This window comes from Leptodactylus fuscus, chromosome 6 (genome assembly GCF_031893055.1).
Source record: "Leptodactylus fuscus isolate aLepFus1 chromosome 6, aLepFus1.hap2, whole genome shotgun sequence".
In the NCBI taxonomy this organism is placed as follows: Eukaryota; Metazoa; Chordata; class Amphibia; order Anura; family Leptodactylidae; genus Leptodactylus; species Leptodactylus fuscus.
The window spans coordinates 141,650,475-141,673,983 of NC_134270.1; the positions used below are offsets into that span (position 1 = coordinate 141,650,475).

A 23,509-nucleotide genomic window follows, 5' to 3' on the forward strand; every position below is an offset into this window, starting at 1 on the left:
CCTTTTTTTTTTTCCAAGGCATCTCTGGGAGACATGTCAGACGGGTCATACATTGGTGACATTTTATGTATGCATTTCTGGATTCGATCCTTCGCCTCTCACATTCCAGTTTTCCTTTTTTTTTTTTCATTTATTTTTATATAATATTTATTATTTATTATATTATTTATTTTCTTTTTTCACTCCTTGGTGTTTTTCGGTCCTGGATGATTCAGCAGCTGTCTAGAATGCCTATTAATATACAAAAGTAATGTTTGTAAATATACGGTAACGTTTCGTTCAGACATGTATATAGATTGAGGAGGGGTGGTGACTTTTTCTGAGTCATACCTGCGCCCGGATCACTTCCTCAGCAGTGATTCACATACGTATTGGATAGTTGTCACAGAAAACCAGTCACCAGCCATCATTTTGGAAAACCCCAAGGACTATTAGATGGATAGGAACAAAACTGTCTCGGCCCTCTTCCGGTTTTTGTCATTTAAGGTAATAAATTGATATAGTATGTCTGAAAGACAGAGACAAGTCATTTATGTCCACATATCCTCAGGGTACAACTTTCTCCAGACCGTTTCCAATCCTTCATCAACCTGCGTAAACCTGACAGATCTCGTATCTGTGCCTCACAGCTATATTGTAGGTAAAAAAAACAAACCTATTAAACAGTACAAAGTAACTCATGATATACCTACAATTTATACGTATATTTATACACCAGCCAGTCATGACCACTGACTAGGTTCACACTAGCGTTGCCTCTCTTTTGTTCAGGTCCGTGGGGGGGGACCCTAACAATGGAGAGGCAGCCCAATAAAGCAGCAGTAACACTTGGAATCCGATGGATCTCATTGACTATAATGTGTCCATCATTATACACAGTCCAGTCACATTAATGTAACCACCTGTCAAAATCCAGAATAACCACCTTTGGCAGAGCGGACCGCTGCGAGACGTGCAGGAAGAGAGGGGATGTTGTGAGGATGTTCACTGGGATGTTGAGCCATGCCGACTTCAGTGCCGTGGCCAGCTGCGCTAGGTTACGCGGTTGAACATCCATGGCGCGATCCACCAGAGTGAAGTGGTCCCACAGATTCTCGATTATGGCTCAAGTCCGGGGAATTTGCTGGCCAAGGGAGTACAGTAAACTCATCCTGGTGCTCCTTGAACCACGCACGTACACTGCGAGCTTTATGACACGTCGCATTGTCCTGCTGGTAGATGCCATCATCCTGAGGAAAAACAATTCACATGTAGGGGTGAACATGGTCCGCAAGGATAGATGCATACTTGTATTGATCCACCGTGCCTTCTGCGATTGGTTATTTAACGTTGACATCAAAAGTAGGCGGTGGTCACATTAATATGACTGGACTGTGTAAAACATGGCAGACTCTGCAATGGAGACTCCGGAGCAGATGTTAACGTCGCCTGGAGGGAATAACCATGATAATGGCGTGCCAATGGCAAGGAGTGGGATATATTCAGTAGCAAATGAACACAGTTTTTGAAGTTGATGTACTGGGTAGTATAGGGATGTGAGCCACTTTAGAGTCTGACTGATGGGGTCAGAGGATCTCGAAAATGGCAGGTCTTGTGGGGCGTTTATAAAGTTGAATACTGGTCAGTGAAGCCCAAATTGACATTTTGATCCAAGAACAAGACCTTAGTGTTCCTGGTTTTCGGTTATTACCTACTAAAAGAGGCCCAAAGAAGGACAAAGTTGAACCAGATTGCCAAAAACGTTAGGCCGGGTTCACACAGGGCTTTTTGGTCCGGAAACTGAGACGGGTAGACAGTATACTGGCAACCAGTCATGCACTCTGCTCCGGATTAGGCCCAATGAATGGACCTAGTCAAGAGGAGGGGGTGTCTTCAGGCGGAATCGCGAGGCGACTGTGCCTGAAGAATGAGCATGTCCGTTCTTTTTTTCCGGGAGCCGGAACAAACCACTCCTGGAAAAAAGTACCGACCAGCTCCCATTGAGTTCAATGGTAGCCATCTTTTTGGTCAGGATTTTGAGGCGAATTTGGCCTCAAAATCCTGACCAAAAAACTCAGTGTGAACTCAGCCTAAAGGGGTTTCCCATGAACACAAGTTCCTTCATTCATGGATGTCTTGATAGGTTGCCAATAGATACAACAGACTGTGACTAAGATAATTAGTGAAAAACTTGAAAATGCTACAAAATTTGCAAAAATGATTAACCATTAATTGTATAGAAACGTAAAATCTATAGAGACCTCACCTCACAATTTACAGAACATACAGGATCTGCTATAGTATAATGTATTTGCACCATAATGTATGATATATATGTAATCTCAGCAGTTACAAACTGTATTGCCATGGTACTGTATGTCAGAGAGTGTGTGAATACTTTCTTAGACTAAGATCTGATGGTTGTATCTGATTTTGGGCTTGGAAAGGTCCAGTTATATAGACCTGAAACATCCCTGTAAACCTAGAATAAAGAGTCCGTTTTCACTCTTGGTATGATTGGAAATCCTGTAGTGATGCCACTTTTTGTTTCCAGATTAAGTAGTTATTATTAATCTATTATTTTTATATTATAGCACTTATTTTGTTCACAGGTATTCCTCATGATATCGCAATGCAAATGCATGCTCAGTTTGTCTGTGTTATCCTTTGGTAGGGTGAGGAGTCTTTCTACTGCAGTTAAAGGGGACCTCTTATCACGGCTACAAGCACCACCTCATTGTATCCCTCAATAGATACCGCTCCACTGATTCCTGTGCACTTGGAATTTTTTCTGTATCCCCCACCATTCCTGAGCAATCATAGCTGTAAGTTTCAGCACAGTTAGGCTATCTGTCTTGGGCATAAAGACGGGTTGCCAGCCTGACAGTAGAGCACATAATTGGGCTGAAACCTACAAATATGATTGCTCAGGAATGGTGGGGGAATAGAGAAAAATGCCAACTGTGCAGGAATCAGTAGAGCAGCAAGTATTGCTGTAATAAGTTGGATTTGATAGAGGTGGTGGAAGGTCATCTTTACTCCCCTATTGGCATACGATATGCCCAATCCTCCTTGTAATAAAGCCATTTTGCAAAATTATGTACTCAAGTTCACATCTTGATTATAATTTTTAAAAAATTGCTATATACTTTTATTTTGTTTGTACACAGATCCGTGGTGCTGAAATGGAGAAAGATTTAGAAGTAGTAGAGCAAACAAGCAATGATGGAGGACAAGAGACTGTTGTTGCGTTAATGGGTGAAGATACCACCAACCAACCTACACCTCAGATGCCTTCAACACTACAAGAAACCAGCAATACTACAGATATATTTAAGCTAAATCTAAGCTCCCATGGACTCGATAGACTGACTTCAGATGAAATTTCATCTCAGAAGCAGGAGTCTGGAGACATTGAAGCGTTGGAGTCAAGGGATGATCCAAATGGACAGCAGAGAGACATAGAAGAATCTGGATCAACCCAGGAAAAAGAGAACAATATGGAGCACAGCTCAGATAATACTGGCACAGATGGCTCAGTATGCAAGGACACCAGTGAAGGTCCAATAGATATGAGCACAGATGTCCAAGCAGAACAGGATCCTGTCACCGCAGAAACTCATAAACTTGATATCACCCAGTGCCTTCAAATAGTAAACCCAGACCTAGAAGACAATACGGCACATCTGGTTACGCAACATCTCAATGCGATACAGATGGAAAATATGGATTCTAATAGTGTTCCTCTAAAAGAAACCACTGATGAACAAATCCACATGGACACGGCAGAGACATCTGTATCTAATGATACAGATAACCCACCTGACACAACCATGCAAAAAATCCCTAAAATTATAGGTGTACAGGAGGTTCAGGACCCAAACTCAAATATTGTGCCAGAGACTTATATGAAGCAGAATCCAGAAAATGTGGATTTTCAACAGTCTGCACTGAATCCAAGCACCGTCAACATGGCAGATGCTGCCGGGAGGCAGAACACAGACATCGTGGTAGCCCCGGTGCCAGATGTCACCATGCATCATGACTACACCGTATGTCCTATACTATGGTTTGGATTATAGCTAAAAGGAAAATAATGAAATAAAGATATTTTGTGACTAGAAGTTGTTGGAAAAACTGCTATATGTTAAAGGGGTTTGATAATTATATATATAGTACCCTTCCTGGTTTCATGCATAGGTCTGGGTATCGGGCCACGGCTGTGCAGTTGGTAATACAGTCTTCTGCCATTTCTGCTTTTGCATCCTCTGACTCCAACTCCTAGTCCTTCAAAAATGGCTGAAGTATAATTTCACGACTCCGACTTCCCAGCCATGTACCGCAAAGGATATTAGAGTGCCGAATGGAAGCTGTATCTAGTTATACAGCCGCTACTGTCACGTCCAAAATGCCTCCCAAACCAATAATAGTGCTGTATAGGAGCCTTTAGTATAGGTAGAAACATTTCTTTGGGGCCACAAATGCAATGCAGAGATGATCATCTTTTCATGAATATGCAAACCGACCTGCAAGTGCACCAGGGGCGGGGCCTAATTGGTGAGATTTACCTGCAGACATTTGTGCTGACAAAGGCTATAAATATGTTTCACAGCTACAGGAGGCTGCGAATCCAGAGGGGACCCAAAGCACTTGCAGCTATCTGTTGAATCGGGCCCCGCCCCCAGTGCACTTGCCAGTTGATTATGATCTATACATTGCTTCCTTGGTTTGTGGCCACACAGGTATGCTCCTGCTCCTATTAAAGGCCCCTACACCGAATTACCATTGGTTTGAAAGCTATTTTGGACCCTACAGACTCCCTTTAACATGGAATAGCTATTCAAATTTGGGGCATTTGAGTACCGCCTCCAAACGGGCATGACTTGGTTTGGGGTTTCCATAAGTCTTGGCCATTTTTAGATTCTGAAACTGAATTTGCCAGGATTGTCTATGAAAATTTGGTATGTGTTCATGTTACTTTGGCAACGTTAGATTTATGAACAGTTCTTGTCTGCTTATATTTACTTATTCTTTTTTCTATTTATTTCCATTTTTCCCCATGATGTTTGATATCAGGAGGCAATATCCAGCACACAGATTCTTCCTTGTCAGTCTGAAGTCTGCTCGGTACCTGGAGTATGCAGCATATGTCAGTCAGTCCTTACCCAGACCCATCGGCCAGTCCTCATACCTTCTGAAGTCCAGGCAACTCCCTATCCAGCCAGCGCGGCCGTGGACCGAATTATACATGGCTCCATCAACCCTCAGCTTATTCAAGGTAAGAGAAGAGAAGTAAATTTACATATTTGAGTCTTTTTACCGTCTATCTGTTATATGTACATTTGTTGTGCCATGACTCAGAAGAATTTGTTCCAAGTGTACCTCAAGCTGTCAGCCTAATGGTGTCCCCGTATGAACCCTGCCGCTCTGTAGTGCAATGTGTTTATTTAGGATTGGCCTCTGCGACCTGAGCGCTCAGTGAGGAAGGATTTGCATGCATAGCATACAAAAAACTCCAGATATTGTGGTGAAAAATCACTTAACTATTTCCCATCAAAACCAAAGGCTAATGATGAGGTGAAGAGGAATTCTGGCCAGACTCTGCCTTCATGGAAACCTTGGCATCTTGCACAATGTGTGATGGCCAGGAAAAGTTGCAGATAAATAATGTTTTTATTGGACATGAATTCATTGAAAATATAATATTGTGGTTCATGATGTGTAAAGTTTAGGCAGGTTGACAAGGTCAGTCTGAAAGAAAATTGGGCTATGGGAATGGGCAGCATGAACAGGTAAGAGCAAAATATAAGCAAGGTAAAAGTAACAGGTAAGGGCAAAATGTAAGCAAGGTAAGAGTAACAGGTAGGGGCATAATGCAAGCAAGGTAAGAGTAACAGGTAAGGGCAAAATGTAAGCAAGGTAAGAGTAACAGATATGGGCAAGATGTAAGCAAGGTAAAAGTAACAGGTAAGGGCAAAATGTAAGCAAGGTAAGGGCAAAATGTAAGCAAGGTAAGAGTAACAGGTAGGGGCAAAATGTAAGCAAGGTAAGAGTAACAGATATGGGCAAGATGCAAGCAAGGTAAGAGTAACAGGTAAGGGCAAAATGCAAGCAAGATAAGAGTAACAGGTAAGGGCAAAATGTAAGCAAGGTAAGAGTAACAGATATGGGCAAGATGTAAGCAAGGTAAGAGTAACAGGTGAGGGCAAAATGCAAGCAAGGTAACAGTAACAGGTATGGGCACAATGCAAGCAAGGTAAGAGTAACAGGTAAGGGCAAAATACAAGCCAGGTAAGAGTAACAGGTAAGGGCAAAATACAAGCCAGGTAAGAGTAACAAGGACAAAATAAACAGGAAAGGGCAAAATGTAAGACAGGTAAAAGTAACAGGTATGGGCAAAATGTAAGACAGGTAAAAGTAACAGGTATGGACAAAACGTAAGCAAGGTAAGAGTAACAGGTAAGGGCGAAATGTAAGTAAAGTAAGAGAAAAATATAAGCAAGGTGAGAGTAATCAGTAAGAGTGAAATGTAAGGAAGGTAAGAGTAACAGATAAGATCAAATATAAGCAATACATCAAAACATATATAATAATAATATAGATACAAACATACGGTAAGCACTTCCAAGATCAGATGTGGGATGGAAGATAAAGAAGGAAGTGAGTGACTGAGCCCTGATCTCAACATCATCCAGTCTGTCTGGGATTACATGACGAGACAGAAGGATTGGAGCAAGCCTACATCCACAGAGGATCTATGCTTAGTTCTCCAAGATGGCGGGAACAACCTCCCTGCCGAGTTCCTTCAAAAACTGTCTGCAAGTGTAGCAAGAACAACTGATGGAAGACTAAGAAGAACGGTCACACCAAGTATTGATGGGATTAAGAGTTCTCTTTTCTTCATTCAGTATCCGATCGGTGGGTGTCTTAGGCCTCGTTCACACAGGGCACGGGACCGTGTATTTTGATTCTGATGTGGGAAGCCGCCTAAGAATAGGACCAAAATGCGCCTGCCGTGACTGTTGGAAGCTGCAACAGGCTTCCCCCTCTGGAGTAGGCTCAAATGAATGGGCCTAGTCTGGAGGGTGCTATCACGAGGCGGACGCCAGGGCGCAATCCACCTGAAGAAAGGACAACTCGCTTCTTTTTTCCGTAAGCCAGAACATACCTCTCACGGAAAAAAGGAAGCTAGCGATCTACATAGACCTCTATTGTGAGGTGGCAGATTGTGAGGTGGATTTGGCATCAGAATCCGCCCCTCTTGACCCATATGAACGAGCCCTTTCTCCTCAAAAAATACACAGAGAATGGAGCAGGAAGCAAACAGCACTGTTCTCTGTGTAGTGACTGAACCAAGTCACTGTAACTTAGCTCCCTTTCAAGTAAATGGGCTGATTTGTTGTAACTTTTTTATTTGTAGGTATAGTGTCTCTTTAAAAATGCCAGGATCACATGAACAGCCACATGACTTGGGCTAAGCAGATACTGTCAGAAACATTGTAACTGTAATTTAATCATTTGTCAAATATGTATGTAGTAAGTCAGATTAATTCTACATTTCAGGCTGCATTGTGACAAGCACCGAAGGCAGAAACTCCGAAATAACCCAGTATCTGATCCTGCAGGAACCTGAGGGCGGTAAGGAAAAATATACTCTTTGCAGAACATCAAACACACTCCCTGTTAAGAAGACCTTTCACCACCTCCACCAATTCCACTTCTTTATATCCTTAGGTGCCGCTCCAGAGATTCACATTGAAATTTTTTCCACCATTCCCATCCAAACATTTCTGTTAATTTCAGAACCCAATATGCTAATTGGGCTCTCTTCTGTCAGATGGGCGGGCTGCTCTAGTCCAAGACCGCCCACCTGATCATAAAATACCTAACTGCCATATTGGATGATGGAACTAACAGAAATGATTGCTAAGGAATGGGGGGAGGGGGCACTAGAGAAAAAAAAAACCACTGCAGCGGATTCAGTGGGGTGAGAGTTGGAGTTCATGGTTGTGTGGAAAGGTCCTCTTTAACTTTGGTTATATAAGTAACATATGTAGAAGTCTTAAAGGGATCCTATCATAGAAACCCTTTTTTTCTGAGTAACACGTCGGAATAGCCTTAAGAAAGGCTATTCGTCTCCTACCTTTCGTTTTCTTCTCTGTGCCGCCATTCCGTAGCAATCCCACTTCTTGTCGTTATGCAAATGAGTTCTCTTGCAGCACTGGGGGCGGGCCCCAGCGCTCAAACAGCACTGGGGGCGTCCCCAATGCTGCTAGAGAATTCTCCAGCGCCGCCTCCATCTTCGTCTGCACCGATTGCTCTGCCGAAGGCCTGAGGCCTAGAAGTCGGAAACCTTCACCGGAAGAAGAGGATGATGAAGACGCTGCTGGAGAGAGTTCTCTGGCAGCATTGGGGACGCCCCCAGTGCTGTGAGAAGACTCATTTGCATACCGACAAGAACTGGAATTGCTACGGAATGGCGGCGCGGAGAAGACAATGAAAGGTAGGAGACGAATAGCCATTCTTAAGGCTATTCCGACGTGTTACTCAGAAAAAAAGGGTTTCTATGATAAGATCCTTTTTGTGGTACAACTTGACTACTTTTTTCTTTTTAACTTTTCTCCACTCTATTTCGTGCAGTGTATCAAGAAATTTTCCACTGCCCTAGTTCCATTAACAAACAGGCTGTTTGTGACGGATCTTGTTAGGAACACTTTTAGTATGTATGGCTTCTTTTGTGTTCAGGAGATTGCACCATCAGATAATGACCTAAATGATGTTTTTACGTTAGAAATATTTAGTAAGAATTCTATTCCGTGTCTCTGTCTGTCTTTAAAATAAATTCAGAAATCTTAGATTTTTCACTCCGGCCATTGAGCCCCATGATAGATTGACTGTCATCTTATCTCCATCACCGACAGGATTACAGTGACGGTTGTCCTTTATATGAGGATTCAAGGACCCAAGATGGAAATAACCTTCCTAGGCCAAATCGTGGATCGCCCAGTTAGGGTAAGGAGCCGCGATGGGCGATCCACGATCCGGCCTAGGAAGGTGATTTCCATCTTTGATCCTTGCATTTGTAACAAACATATCCTCCTTTGTGGGGAAATGAAAATTCCTGCTGCTCATCAACACTCCCATAAGGATTTGTGGTTCCAATAACTCTGTACTGGTCACAGAGGATGCCCAAAAAACTCTGTCATAGAACAGCTACAGGTTAATGATTGTATGCCAAATGGACCAAATCTCAGAATGCTCAGTCAAGTAGGCCGCCCCCATAATGAGTTCAATAAATAATACATAATTTAAAAAACTAAAACAGATTAGAAAAAATAAGCTTTAGTATCTTGTTTTAGTACATATAATACACTAGCCTCTGCCCGCGTCTTCGTCTGCATGTTGTTGGCGCCATATAATGAGAGTGTTGTTGGTGTTGATGATCTGCCTGCTCCAGCGTTTCGGCAGCTGTCAAGCTGGCCTGCCACTAAACTCGTTCCTTGCATTGTGCCCGTGATTGTTCTGGCATCTCAGCAGCTGGCTGGGATGCCATATAATGAGCATATTGTTGGTGTCGATGATCCACCTGCACCGGCGTTTCGGCAGCTCTCAAACTGGCCTGCCGTTGAACTCGTTCCTCGCGCTGTGCCTGTGATTGTTCCAGCATCTCAGCAACTCGCTGGGATGCCATATAATGAGCGTGTTGTTGGCGCCGATGATCCCCGTCAGCTCCGCTTGAAGAAAACTCTGTGACTGTCATTGTTTTAGAGTTTTGCAACAAATTAGATTTTCTTTTTCCCGGCATGTTTAAAAGTAGCAAACTGCCAATGTGGATTAAAGACGTCAGCCTGGAGCAGATCAGATAATGTGCAAATGCATGTACACAATGGACTATGGGTTAATATGTGTTTACACAGAGAGATAACAGACCTGGGACCTTAGATAAGCTGCTGCAAGAGCAGTGTAATATAGTATGTGAACATAAATTCATAACAGTCGTGAAGCCATGTCATTTACCGGGATAAAAAGTAGCCTATGTGTTAATCGAGGTTACAATCTATCTATGTGCCAAATTTCATCCAAATCCGTTCAGCCGATTTTGTGTGATTGAGGAACAAACACACAATAATAATAATAATAATAATATTTTAATACATTAAATCATCATAATAATTTAAAAGTGATACATTTCCTCTAAATTGTAAGACAGCTTGTCAGCTTGTTGATTGTTTCCAGATAGGATCATGATCTTTTGTCTTCGACAAGGTAAAGACAAACTAAAAATTAGATCTCTTTCCAAGATACTACATGAATGTCCAGCACACAACTTCCTCAAGATACATGGTGCAATTTCAAAGCGTAATTTCACCAAATGCGAGAAATTTATGGTTTTTTCCCTGTGGCACAATGTTTGGACGCAAATTGGTTTTTTAAGTCCGATGGTATCCAAGTGTATTCCGTTATGCATTTACCGCTATTGAGGCATCCAATTCATTCTGTTCCAATGAGACTGAACAGGGTAGGACCTTCTCTGTTTTCATCTAAATGGGCCCTCAGATGCAATACTCAGACGTGTGCATGGAGTCTTAACCTTCTTGTTACGTGTATATGAAACATCCATTTTAATTGTTTTTCCAGCCCCCGCCACTTACCCATTGACGGTGAGTCCGATTGCTGTTGGAGAGAGATCTCCGTCGCGTTCCTCTGGTGCTCCTGAAGTAACGTCTGACTTGGAAGCTCTAGAAGGGATGATGGAAGTCGTGGTGGTTCAGCAGTACAAGTGCAAGATGTGTCAATACAAGAGTACGTCCAAGTCCACTCTCCTCCGCCACGTGAAAGAGCGTCACGTCCAGTTAGGTAATGATGTTATATATATTTCGGTGTACCAATTGTTCCCTTTATGTTTGGGTCCTGGCACCACTTATATGATGGAGTCTGTGATACAGAGAGCTGAGGGGCTATCACAATGAGCTCGCGGCCACCTCAGCACCTCTTCTGCTCTCCCTTATCACAGATTAAACTATTAATAAGAATTGAATGACCCTTTAAGACTGCTTAAGAAGTTTAGTTTTTTAGCTTTATGTTTTGTTGCACATTGAGACGGCACAGTATCGCTGAAGCCAGAAGACAAAGACTGGCAGGGGACCAGGGATACGTCAGCACGGGAGCAGCCAATGACTGAATTCTGCCCTATTTTATTTGGGCAATAATTATGCTAAGAGCTAATGCCGGCTAACGCTTTTTCATCTGTTACTGTGGTAACTTATGGCTCCCAAAGGGAGGTGGTAGTCTGAAACCTTCAGCCTATCCCCTGTTTGCATCTATTATTTGACGTCATCGCAGTCCAATACAGGAAAGTGAAGGAAGAAGTCAGGCAGATTCATTGTCTCACTACTAGATAGCAGAAAAAATAGTTACAGATGACCAATATTAAAACCCCAGACACGTAGGGAAGGACTGCACGGACTCCTGTCCACTTTTAATCTTCGATATTTTAATATTATCTAATAGTTAGACAGTCCAAAGTTAGACTGCACAGTCTTAAATAGCACCATATTTTTCAGTGTCGATAAATCTGAATGTCTAGTCTAAGTTTACACAATGCACCAGAACATTGCACTTGATGGTGTTTCTTAAAGGACTTTTTCACCGTCTAATATTGATGGCTTATCTTTAGGATAGGTCATCAATATTAGATCTGTGAGGGTCTGACACCCAGGAACTTCACAGATCATATGCTGTGAGACAGCACAGCCCCCAGTACGGTTTACGTGTCAGGGGCCTTGATACTTACTAACCATACAAATGAGACTGTCCTGCAGTACCTAAAGCTGCCACTACACTTTGTACGGTGAGTGATCCGCACGACTTCAGGAATACAAAGAGTCTCGGGAGACATTGACCCTTTCAGATCAAATATCCCAGTATTAGGGTGCGTTCACACGGAGTAACGTGCCGCGTGACCTGGCACGTATACGCCGTGTGTGATTTTGAGCGCCGTATACGCCTGGATCGTATACGCCGTGTTATTTTGCGGCCGTAAAACCAAGGCCGCAAAATAACGCGGCGTATACGAGACTAACTCCCATTGTAATGAATCAAAATCTCACACGGCGTATACGTGCCAGGTCACGCTTTATGTTACTACGTGTGAATGCACCCTTAGAGAGTGGATTTAGCCCTATAAGTCATGACCCTTCCACTTAGGCCACACCCCTTGGCTCACAATGCATTGTGTCTAAAGCAACTCGTAGTTGTGGTGTAAGACATGTACGTCATTTTTTTGTTTGTTTTTGGCTCAAATTGCATATTTGGCGCATTTCCATTCGCCAATTTACCCTATTGTGCATTAAAATGCAGGCACGGCACATTTCAAATATTGACCTACGAACTATTCTGTCTCCGTTCTTTATACTTCACGCTGTACTGCTACATAACCTGGCAGGGCTTTATTTTTAGCTGCCAATGGCAGGTATTAATCATCCCTCAATGATAAATGTGGGGCTGCGCTGACGATCCTCGGCCCCTTCATTTTCGGTATGGGAACCGTATATTTCATCTTGCTTTTTTGTCTTTTAGTCAATAAAGATGAAAGGGCAGTTCGCAAAGTGGTACGACCTAGAGAAGAGGAGGAGGAAGAGGAAGATGATATTATGGATGCCGGAGCAATAGATGACCCCGATGGTAAGACACCTTGTGTTCTCCTTTGAGGTTTTCTGCAGAAAATTATTTCGCTAAAGCAGTAACTTACTTTTATACGGATTATTCTTAGTAGGGGTGACATTTTTTGTGTGCAATACCATATGTTAACATGTCCTTTCTTCCTTGTCTACAGATGATAGCGACTATAGTCCAGGAGAAGATGTGGTTCGCAATAACCAGTTTGAACCCACTACGGGAGCTCTGGCAAAAGAAAGGCCGCGCAGACGGCCTGGGCGTCCACGCAAGATTCCACGCTTGCAAGGTATTCCATGTTAGTACATTTTTTGGGTAGTCACAGAACACCATACATGTTTCATAGGTATAGTCCCATCTGCACATGTCTCAGAACCCGTTCCCTGACTCCTAATCCGCTCGGTGAGTTGGTTGCTGCATCCGGGTGGAGAATGAATGGAGAGCGCTGAAGACGTGGAACCCACATCTATCTGACATATATGGTATAAATACTGAGGATATTCTGATATGTGTAAGATGGAAATTCCCCTTTAAATAGAACCTATACTCACCCATTAAAATCACCCATGATTTATTTTGAGATATAATATATTTTATATTATTATTCATTTGACACAACTTGTTAAGAGACTTAAAGTTCTGTGACACCAGGTAGCCTGTTATGAATGGTAATAAGCGTTCTCTTCTGACCTCTTGGTGCAGACAAAGCCAAACACCTATTTTCTTTTCGTAGCTCCTGAAGTGGATATTGGTCCTCCGCCATTGCCTACAATGGAGGAACCAGTGGAAATTAATGTCATCCTCCCTGACTTTGACAACAAAGATCCCACCACTTGCTCAACCCAAGAAGAGCAGAAAATAACTTGCCGACCACGAGGTCGCCCCCCCAAACACTTCAGAGGGCGAAAGTATCATCGCTATAGAAGCCGAAGGTGAGTGTATTGTAATGCTGTGCTACTAATTTTGCTTTGCAGATGTACATTCAGCCATATACAGTGCAGGGTCTGAGGTTGTCAGTGAGACATTTGCTCATCTTTAGTCTTCTGCCTCTGTGCAACAGGAGCCAATGGCCCTCTTGCTGTTGCTGAAATACCTTCCTGCCTTCCATGTCCTCCCTCTTTTTTTACACAGTGGCATTTATAGGTCTCCAAATTGTCTGAGAGCAACTGCCCCATAGACTGGACTGCAGTACATTGAATTTGGACTTGGCAAACAGTAGCTTGCCATTGACTATATGGCCAACCCTATTTTAGTTAACGAATATATTTAGCAAACTCTCTTTTGATGTACAGTATATATAATAGTTGTGGTCCTAGAGAGACTGGTCCTGACACACCTACGCCCCCTAATGAGCTCCGCTCTGGACCCCCTCCAGTTTGCCTACCGGCCGGGCATTGGTGTGGATGACGCCATCATCCACCTTCTTCACTGAGCTCTCTCTCACCTGGAGAAACCCGGGAACACTGTGAGAATAATGTTCTTTGATTTCTCCAGTGCGTTCAACACCATTTAGCCAGGGCTACTGAGGGAGAAGCTGAACCTTGGTGTTGTGGACCATCACCTGTCCAACTAGATCCTAGACTACCTGACAAACCGCCCTCAGTATGTGAGAGCCCAGGACTGTGTGTCTGACACTGTGATCTGTAGTACGGGGGCACCACAAGGTACAGTTCTTGCCCCATTTCTCTTCACACTGTACACTGCTGACTTTAGGCACAACTCATCTAGCTGTTACTTACAGAAGTACTCCGATGTCTCTGCTATAGTAGGCCTTATCACTGATGGCGACAATAGGGAATACAGAGACTTAAACCGGGATTTTGTTGAATGGTGCCAGCGGAACCACCTCAGGATTAATGCTGGGAAGACCAAGGAGATGGTGGTGGACTTTAGTAAACGGAGAAGTGCTCCGATCCCGGGGGAGATCCAAGGGACGGGTATTGGGATAGTCAGAACCTATAAATAACTGGGTGTGATCCTCAATAATAAACTAGACTGGGCTGATCACCTGGAGGCGCTGCACAGAAAGGGCCACAGCAGACTCTACCTGCTCAGGAGGCTGAGGGCCTTCGGAGTCCGGGGGACACTTCTTAGGGCCTTCTTCAACTCTGTGGTTCCTTCAGCCATCTTTTTCGGTGTGGCCTGCTGGGGAAGCAGTATATCAACCAGGGACAGAAATAGACTTGACAGGCTGGTTAGAAGGGCCAGCTCTGTCCTGGGGGGACCCCTGGATCCAGTACAGGTGGTGGGTGACAGAAGGATACTGTCTGTGGTGACCTCCTCACCCCATGTATGGGACCTTGATGGGACTTGGCAGCACTGTAAGTGACCATCTGCTTCACCCCAAGTGTGAGAAGGAGCTATCGCAAGTCCTTCCTTCCAACCGCGACCAGGCTGTATAATCTACATCAGACCAAGCGAAGATCACTCCGCACAGAAAACTGAATGATTATGATTATGAAGTCTTCCTTCTTTCTTCTTCTGTTCCTTAGCTGCTATGGACTCCTAGTATATCTTCTCTTCTCAACTTAAGTGTGTCTACGTCTGTAATATATTACTGTGTATTATCCTGTACCTGTATTACTATGCTGCTGTAACATGCCGAAATTTCCCTACTGTGGGACTATTAAAGGATTATCTTATCTTATCTTCCAACCATTTTTCCATTGTATGCGCTGTCCTAATTCACTTTCTTGACAGCTTGACACATACATAATGAATTATGATGGCCGTAAAGGGGTATTTATTTACATCAGCAATAAGTGAGGTTAAAGCATAAACTGTATCCATTTTTGGTATTAACCTAAAAAATGATTGATTCAGCTTACCAGCGAGCAATAATGTGATGTGATTGGACCTTTAAAGGGATAATCCACTAGTTTAACAGTATCCCCTACATACAGGCTAAGGGCTGTAACCCTCATCGATCACCAGCATAATGGCCCCTCTCCCCTTTCTGATTGAAATAGCAGGTTGGACATGATAGCATGTTCATGATACACGTTTGCTACCAGTACTCATGGTTGGTGTGGGTCTCTGTGGTCAGACTCCCACTGATCAGACATTAATCCTTATCCAGTAACTTTAAGTTGCCAAACTCCCCCTTTAAAGAATACATCCTCATAGATGCATTATATACTGCTAGAAAGCATAATTGCTGGGCTGTGAGGATTTGTATTGTTAGTGGGGGGCAATCTTCACTGTCCCCGATGACGCTGCGCTGTAAGAGCCACTTTCTGACAGTAGGGTGATGGATACAGCACCGATATCTCCAGCACCGGGCACATACCGGGAAAGCAGCACTGAATTCAGCACACTGTACGCTGTCTAGCGGTATATAATAACACACATCTGAGGACGTGAAAGGTCCTCTATAATAAACCATGCCTTATCATGTGTACACATTATAGACTATATAGAATTTTTGGTATCCTGACTGTTTGTGCTTGGTCTTCTGTATACACAGGTATTATAAACCGCCAAGTAAGCCCCTGCTCCGGCCTTTCATCTGTCGAGTTTGTGGCTCCAGGTTCCTTACACAAGAAGATTACTCTTTCCATGTAAACTCGCATGACAGCAATGATCCTCAGATGTTTAGGTGCCAACAGTGTAGTTACCAGTGTCGAAGATGGTCTTCTCTGAAGGTGAGTGCCCCCCCCCCATATTTCAGTTTATACACACAGAGGTGTTTTACGTTGCGTCGCAATAGTTACTTCATAACCAAACCTATTAGTCTCAAGGACTAGGGTCCTGTTCTCCTGTACATGAATGGGGAGATCTGTCAGAGGTAGCTATGTAGCAGTTCATTCATGCAGACAGGAAAAGGAGCCCTGTTCTTAATATCAGTGGGGTCCCAGCAGTCAAATCCCAGGGATCAGCGTGATATACCCTATAGGTGTGGAACAAAAAACACAGGGGTTTTCTGTTTTTCTGGGCAAGGGGATAATGTTGTGCAGCCGAGGGGGAAGCTCCTGCTGCAGCCAGTTGTCTTACAGTCATACACTGGGCAGTGAGGAAAAGGGCTATCTCCCTGAATGGTTTATCTCCTCGGACACACAGAAAAAATGTCTTTGTATATTTTTCTATTTTCATTGCAGTATCAGGGAGATGAAGGGAGGGTGTGCTGGGATATTTTGGAGTATTTGTCAACTTATAAAGCCAGGCTACTAAGCATAAGTCATTGATCAGACGCCATGACGAACGCCCAAAAACTGGACCACATTCGGGGTCACGACTATAAATATTCTTTATCTGAAGTCTAATCTTTTTTGTGGACTATTCTATGTTTCTTCACTTTATTCTTATTTCCTATAAGGAACACATGTTCAACCACCAGGGAAACAAACCGCACAAATGTGACCAGTGCAACTACACAAGTGTTTACAAGAAGGACGTGATAAGACACTCTGCTGTACACCAGCAAGAACGGTAAGTTCTCAGCCGCCATATTGGTGTTTTACAACCGTTTTAGATTCAGGGCACCCCTGGGGGAAAAAAATGGGGCACCCCTTACCAAATACTTATCAAACAGCTGCTGAGATCTGCTCACCACTAGATATACACAACAGACTACGGACTACATGACATTCCTGACACAACAAAATGAAGTCGTATATGTGTTTTGTAGTTATTTGCTTGTGCATGTGCAGTAAAACCTTGTATCGCTCGATGACCTTTACATGCAGGATTTCAGTCACTGCCGCCTATTAAGAGATGGAAATATTTTGAGCTAAATAATTTTTTTTCACCGATTCAGCAGATTTTGGCTCTTTAGATAGACTTCATTTGGAGTCATTAGAAGTGATTTACCAGGAATAAAATGTATAGATTACAGCAGCGATGCAAATATTTAACCCATAAGTGTACAAGGACTGATATTCTATCATAACTATAACGTCTTCTTTTCTTCTTTTTTTTTCAGAAAGAAGAAATGTTTAATGGTAAGAATATGATTGTTACTATATGTGTTCTACTACTTTTTGTCTGGTCCTAACACACTACACCTTTAGGCTAAGGCCCCATGTAGCGAGCTGCAGCGAAAAACCGCGGTGGAAATGCATCATGGTTTTTCCTGCCATGCGTTTCTCTTCAAGAGTCTGCTTACGTCATCACGCCTGCATCGGTGCAGAGGTCACACTCTGTAGTTAGTGTAGGCCGCGCGGTACGATGTGAATTTGCACAACCAGCTGAAGGCAGCGATCGCTCACTGTACCGGATTCCCCGTTAGTGGGCGGTCCGCTTGATTGCACGCGTACCATAGGTTCACCATCACTGATATAGTCTATGACCCTCCAGTACTGCTATATATTTTGCTATACATTTTCAGGATAGGATTCTTTCTTCGTTTTAATTTAATCTCCTGTTCTGCTTCTTCCCTACAGATTACAAAAGCCACCACCTACCCCTGCCCCGTATGTAATCGTGTATACACCATGCAAAAACGATTGACACAGCACATGAAGACGCACAGCACGGAGAAACCGCACATGTGTGACAAGGTACCGTACACATATCTGCAGTTGCTGCTGTTTTTTAGATATGTAACTTTTATTTTTCCAACCATCTTGCTGACACGTTTGTGCCGTCTTCTTGCAGTGCGGTAAAGCCTTTAAAAAACGATATACATTTAAGAATCATCTTCTGACTCATCTGCACTGCGTGGAAGAAAACAGGTAACATATCATTTCATGTTTCTCTAAGTGAGCGATTGTCTAATCTTAAAGGGGTTGTCTAAGAGTTTTTATTTATGGCCTATCCTTAGAATAGACCATAAATATCTGATCAGTGGCCCCTGAATGGATTCGCTGTCTGGGGCCACTTTTAATGCTTGTACTATACACTGGCTCCATACCTTGCATGGCCATAAATAAAATTCCTGCAAACCTCATTAACCCATTCTCTCTATATAACAGCAAATACACTGTTGGAGGCAGCACAGACCCTTATCATTTATGCCCTTGGATGCTACAGTAGTAGCATCACATTACAAAATATAAGTAGTTTGACAAAGGGGAGGATTTCTGGGTCACCCTATTGACTATGTTACATGTTCACAGAGTGCCAATGGGTTGCTGTGACCTAACAATTGCTTCCAGGTCTGCAATCTTAGTGCACGTATTAGGCCCTGCCAGAGGTCAGTAGGATATTAGGTTGCCTGTGAGCTTTACACTGATAAGCATAATAAACTGGAATATAAGGGTAAAGAATCAATCACGAGCTTGGATGGTTAAAGGCAGTCTCTTACTCAAACCCAGCCTATTAACCTAGCCCACAGATAGTTTAGGGGAGTGTTTTTCCCTTGTGAGTCTATGCCTCCATTGGGGAGATATCACCACTCTTGTCAGTATACAGATGAGCTCTTTGGAGCAACCAAGACATTGCCATTGCTCCAAAGCAATAAGCAACAACACCCTTGTTACTCCAAATAGCTTATTTGCACTTGGGCAGAGATAGATTTTTTTTTTTTAGAAACAATCTCAGCATGTTTGACTTGATATTGTCTGAAAAGGGGTAGGGTTTGTGCCAACCCTGACCAAACATAGGCAGTTCTATGGCGAGTCTTAAAGGGATCCTATCATTAGATACCCTTTTTTTCTGACTAACACATAGGAATAGCCTTAAGAAAAGCTATTCTTCTCCTACCTTTAGATGTCTTCTCCGTGCCACCATTCGGTAGAAATCCCGGTTTTCTTCAGTATGCAAATGAGTTATCTTTCAGCACTGGGGCGAGCACCAGCACTCAAACAGCACTGGGGGCGTCCCCAATGCTGTGAGAGAACTCTCCAACGCCGCCTCCATCTTCTTCAGGAACGGCCTCTCTGTACGTCATCTTCCACCGCTGGGTTCAAACTTCTGCGCATGCGGCCTTGGGCAGAGCTGACTGCACATGTCCACAGCCATTTTTTTTTGTGGCCGTGAGAGTAAGCAGTCACAAAAAATGGCCGCTGGCATGTGTAGTCGGCTCTGCTAGAGGCCCGGTGGCAGAGCCGACTGTGCATGCGTAGAAGTTTGAACCCTGCTCCAGAAGAAGATGCAGAGAGAGGCCGATCCAGAAGAAAATGGAGGCAGCGCTGGAGATTTCTCTCGCAGCATTGGGGATGCCCCCAGTGCTCAAGATAACTCATTTGCATACCGAAGAAAACCCGGATTTCTACCAAACGGTGGCACAGAGATAACATTTAAAGGTAGGAGAAGAATAGCCTTTCTTAAGGCTATTCCTACGTGTTATTCTGAAAAAATGTAATTTTAATGATAGAATCCCTTTAAATGCCTGGTAAGGTGGGCGGACATAGCCTAGTACAGCTCTCATTGGTTTCTGCCAGCCCTATAGACAGAATGCAGCCCACTGCTACATTATGTTTGTAATGAATGTATACAATGTACATGTTATGGTCATACTCCAGTACCCAACCACAAGACACTGCCCACTTGCATTCCATTCAGTTTAGTATAATATGACATTTCTGGTCACTGCTACACACATATGATTCGCTCCTGGTTTCCTGAATGTGCCGTACAGCAGACAGCAGAACGTAAACAACAGCTGGAGAGATGTAGGATGTCTAAGGTCTTACGAATAGCTGAATTTATCCACATCGCCTCATAATCAGCCTAAATCCTAAATCGTACAATCACACATAAGTCCTAAAAATAAAAATGTTGGATGAAAGGTTTCATGATTTTTTTCACAACACTTTGAGATGCTTCTGCTTATTGAGGAGTCAGAAAAGGGGTCGGTTGTGAATATGCGGAAATACATCTGTATCCCCCCCCCAAAAAAAAATCACAATTTTTTTTTTTTTTTTTTTTTTTCTGTTTTTGGGAAAGCTGAATGTTTTTATTACAACTCCTACAGAAGTTGCCACCCTAAGATACATTAGCAGTGGGGTACAGTATAACTTCGGACTGGGATAAATTTGAGGTTTTAGAAAGCTAGGTACAACCATAGTGGTTGCCATAATAACTTTGTTACTGGTTGTCTATTATATCTTGCTCTGGGAGAGCTGGGTGGCTAGAATTTATTTTCTCATTCAAATAAAAAGTCTTTTTGTTGGGTTTCGGCAGGAGATGTCCCTTAAATCTATTCTCCAGGCTCAAAATATTATCCCAAGGATAAGTCCATTTCGGATTTGTGGTGGTCGGACACCCAGCATCACCAGTGATCATCTGTTCTCAGTATAACTGATACACAGAGAATGGTTCGGGAAGCAGACAGCGCTGTTCTGTGGCTGAACTGAGTCACTTTGACTCAACCTCTTTCAAGTGAACAGAAGCTGATCTGCACTACCGGATCTGGCCACTACAGAGAGAACAGTGCTGTCTGCTTCCTGCTCCATTTTCTATGCATCAGCTGCTGAGAACAGCTGATCGGTGTGGGTTCTGTGTGTCAGACCACCTCTAACTGTAGGATAGATTATTAATATTTTTAGCCCGGAAAACCCTGATTATTCTGGTTTTATTCAGTTTAGTGGGGACACATAGGCACCATTCAGACTGGCATTTTTATACACCAGTCTTTAATTACAGATGGTGACTTATAGTCACCTATAGCAATCATCGTTGGTGTAGGGACGAACAACAGCTAAAGAGGTTGTCTATGAATTACTTACTCTCCTGTTCCTGACAGTCCATTGTGTGGCCCTGATCCCCCTTTCCCTCGTTTGCCCGGGCTTGTCGGCCTGGAAGTGGGGAGGGTGACATGGCTGCTAAACCTGGAGATCAATGGCCATAGTGCTTGCTGTAAAGGTACCAGTGATGTCACATATATCACTACTTCCATACCCAAATCCACTGAGGCCAGTGATTGGTCTCAGCAGTCACATGAGCCTCCCCACTTCCAGCCCGACAAGTCCAGCCCCACCTCCCCCACCCCTGAATTTGCTGTATCATTGACAACACCTTTAATTTACCAATAAGGGATAAGTGTCTGATCCCCGGAGATCTATCTGCCCCGAGATCCTAGACCCTGAGCGTCCACAGTAAATGGGATTGGTGGTGACCACCATTTTATTCACTTCTTTGGGACTTCTCACATGGCGATCTCTATTAGAAAAAGTGAATGAAGCCGTGGTCAAACGTGCCCACCACCACTCCACCCACATTGGGGTCTGTGTCTCAGGGAGTACACCCTTATATCCTATCCTATTATCAGTAGGAAAGCCCCGTTAATATGACCCCCATACACAGGGTATGCTGCTGACCAGGATTTTTCGGATAAGATCTTTAGTGAGGCGACCAGTTGTGCTGTTCCTAGAAGAGGCGGATTTGTTCCTACGGCTTAGACCCACCTGGCATAGACTTGGCACCTGCTCTGTATGATTATACCAACATCAGGTTCTAGCTACAGAAATGACAAGGATGAAGTAACCTCTAGCCAAACATTCCTTACATAAAAAGCTGTCATGGCAACCGTGAGGGGCCGCGTTCATTTCCAGGCTCCTCTTCGTGTTGGGCTTGAATGACCTTCCTCTTGAGAGCAATGACTACATCTCTACCCAGAGTGCTGGATTCATGGCGCCTGGGAGAGGTAATAGAAAGTAGAATGTGTTTTGTTTTTTTTTTTAATCTATTTAAATTAAAATATAAAATTTAGCTATTATTACGTTCTCCTTATGGTATCTTTACGGCTAATTCAGACAATCTTAATGGGACTGCTTTTTAATGTCTATATCAGGGGTAGGGAACCTTCGGCTCTCCAGCTGCTGTGAAACTACAACTCCCAACATGCTCCATTCACTTCCATGGGAGTTCCAAGAAAAGCAGAGCAAGTATGCATGCTGGGAGTTGTAGTTTTGCAACAGCTGGAGAGACATACGTTCCCTACCCCTGCTCTATATTATGGTTGCATGCCCTGGACTGACCAGGGGTCTCCTGGTTAGGGACATATGCAGGGGGTGTTTTGTGACAGCAAAGAGAGCTTGAACTGAAGTAGATCTAAGGCCGGGTTCACACGATGTATTTTGGCATGAAATGTGGCACATAGACGGCGCGGGAGCTTTTGCGGGCCGTATACGCTCCCATTGATTTCAATAATCCCAATTTCATTGATCAGTCCATACTGTCATAATGATCTCATTTCCCCCCCCCTCCCCCTCTAATTTACAGCTGTACTTTCTTCTGGCCGCCATTGTTTGCTGTTATGGTATTTTTGTTCCATTTATTGATTAATATGTGTTTTTCCTGCCTTATTTAATGTGATTTTAGTAATGTGACTGTTTCGTGGAATGGATCATTAACTACTTTATAATGGATCGGCCTTTAAATATTCCCTTATATTAAAGGCATCGATTTCCTGTCCGCGGGCGGTATATTTTTCCGATTATTTTTGATATCTTCCTGGTGCACACGACCTTGGATTTCGTTATTCTTAATATGTATTGACCACATATCAATGACTATTTATGTTGTCTGGGGTTGGTGTCGTGCTGTATTGATCTCGCTGTTAGTTTTGCTGTCCGTGTCAGATCATTTTTGCAGTTTTGATTTGGTTAAATCCAGCATATCACATATCCGTGTTACTCCTGTATAACAAGCGTGGACCGGCTCTGTGATATCTGTACACACGGGAATACCGCAAAATGGGATTATGGGCTGTCCATATTCCTTCATTACTGCTGTCTGTTAACCCCTTAGGTGGGCTCTGGATATGTGAAGTGCTGTAATCGTATTGCTTCAGAGATGGGAGAATAGTGGTGTATGAACTTGTGTACTTTCTGCTGATCCTACACCATTGAGGAATGACAGCGATCATATCTGAAGGCGGCAGAGCTCTCTCGGTGTCACGGTTTCGCAGGATGCCGCCCCCACCATTCAAAATTCCTAACATGTCAACATGACATATTGTTTTTTTCAATAT

At 43.3% G+C, this 23,509-nt stretch overlaps 1 protein-coding gene across 1 annotated transcript in view; it reads left to right on the forward strand.

Moving 5' to 3' along the window:
* The window catches only part of ZNF335 (zinc finger protein 335), a 50,531-nt gene that overhangs the window by 16,099 nt on the left and 10,923 nt on the right, over positions 1-23,509 (forward strand). The window contains exons 2-13 of the mRNA XM_075277418.1: positions 3,150-4,031; positions 5,056-5,257; positions 7,543-7,617; positions 10,618-10,836; positions 12,559-12,663; positions 12,815-12,943; positions 13,388-13,586; positions 16,121-16,298; positions 16,970-17,082; positions 17,576-17,594; positions 18,036-18,152; positions 18,250-18,326. Of these exons, the coding sequence (XP_075133519.1) occupies positions 3,165-4,031; positions 5,056-5,257; positions 7,543-7,617; positions 10,618-10,836; positions 12,559-12,663; positions 12,815-12,943; positions 13,388-13,586; positions 16,121-16,298; positions 16,970-17,082; positions 17,576-17,594; positions 18,036-18,152; positions 18,250-18,326 (2,300 nt within the window). The 5' untranslated portion in view covers positions 3,150-3,164. The remainder of the gene's footprint in view (positions 1-3,149; positions 4,032-5,055; positions 5,258-7,542; positions 7,618-10,617; positions 10,837-12,558; positions 12,664-12,814; positions 12,944-13,387; positions 13,587-16,120; positions 16,299-16,969; positions 17,083-17,575; positions 17,595-18,035; positions 18,153-18,249; positions 18,327-23,509) is intronic.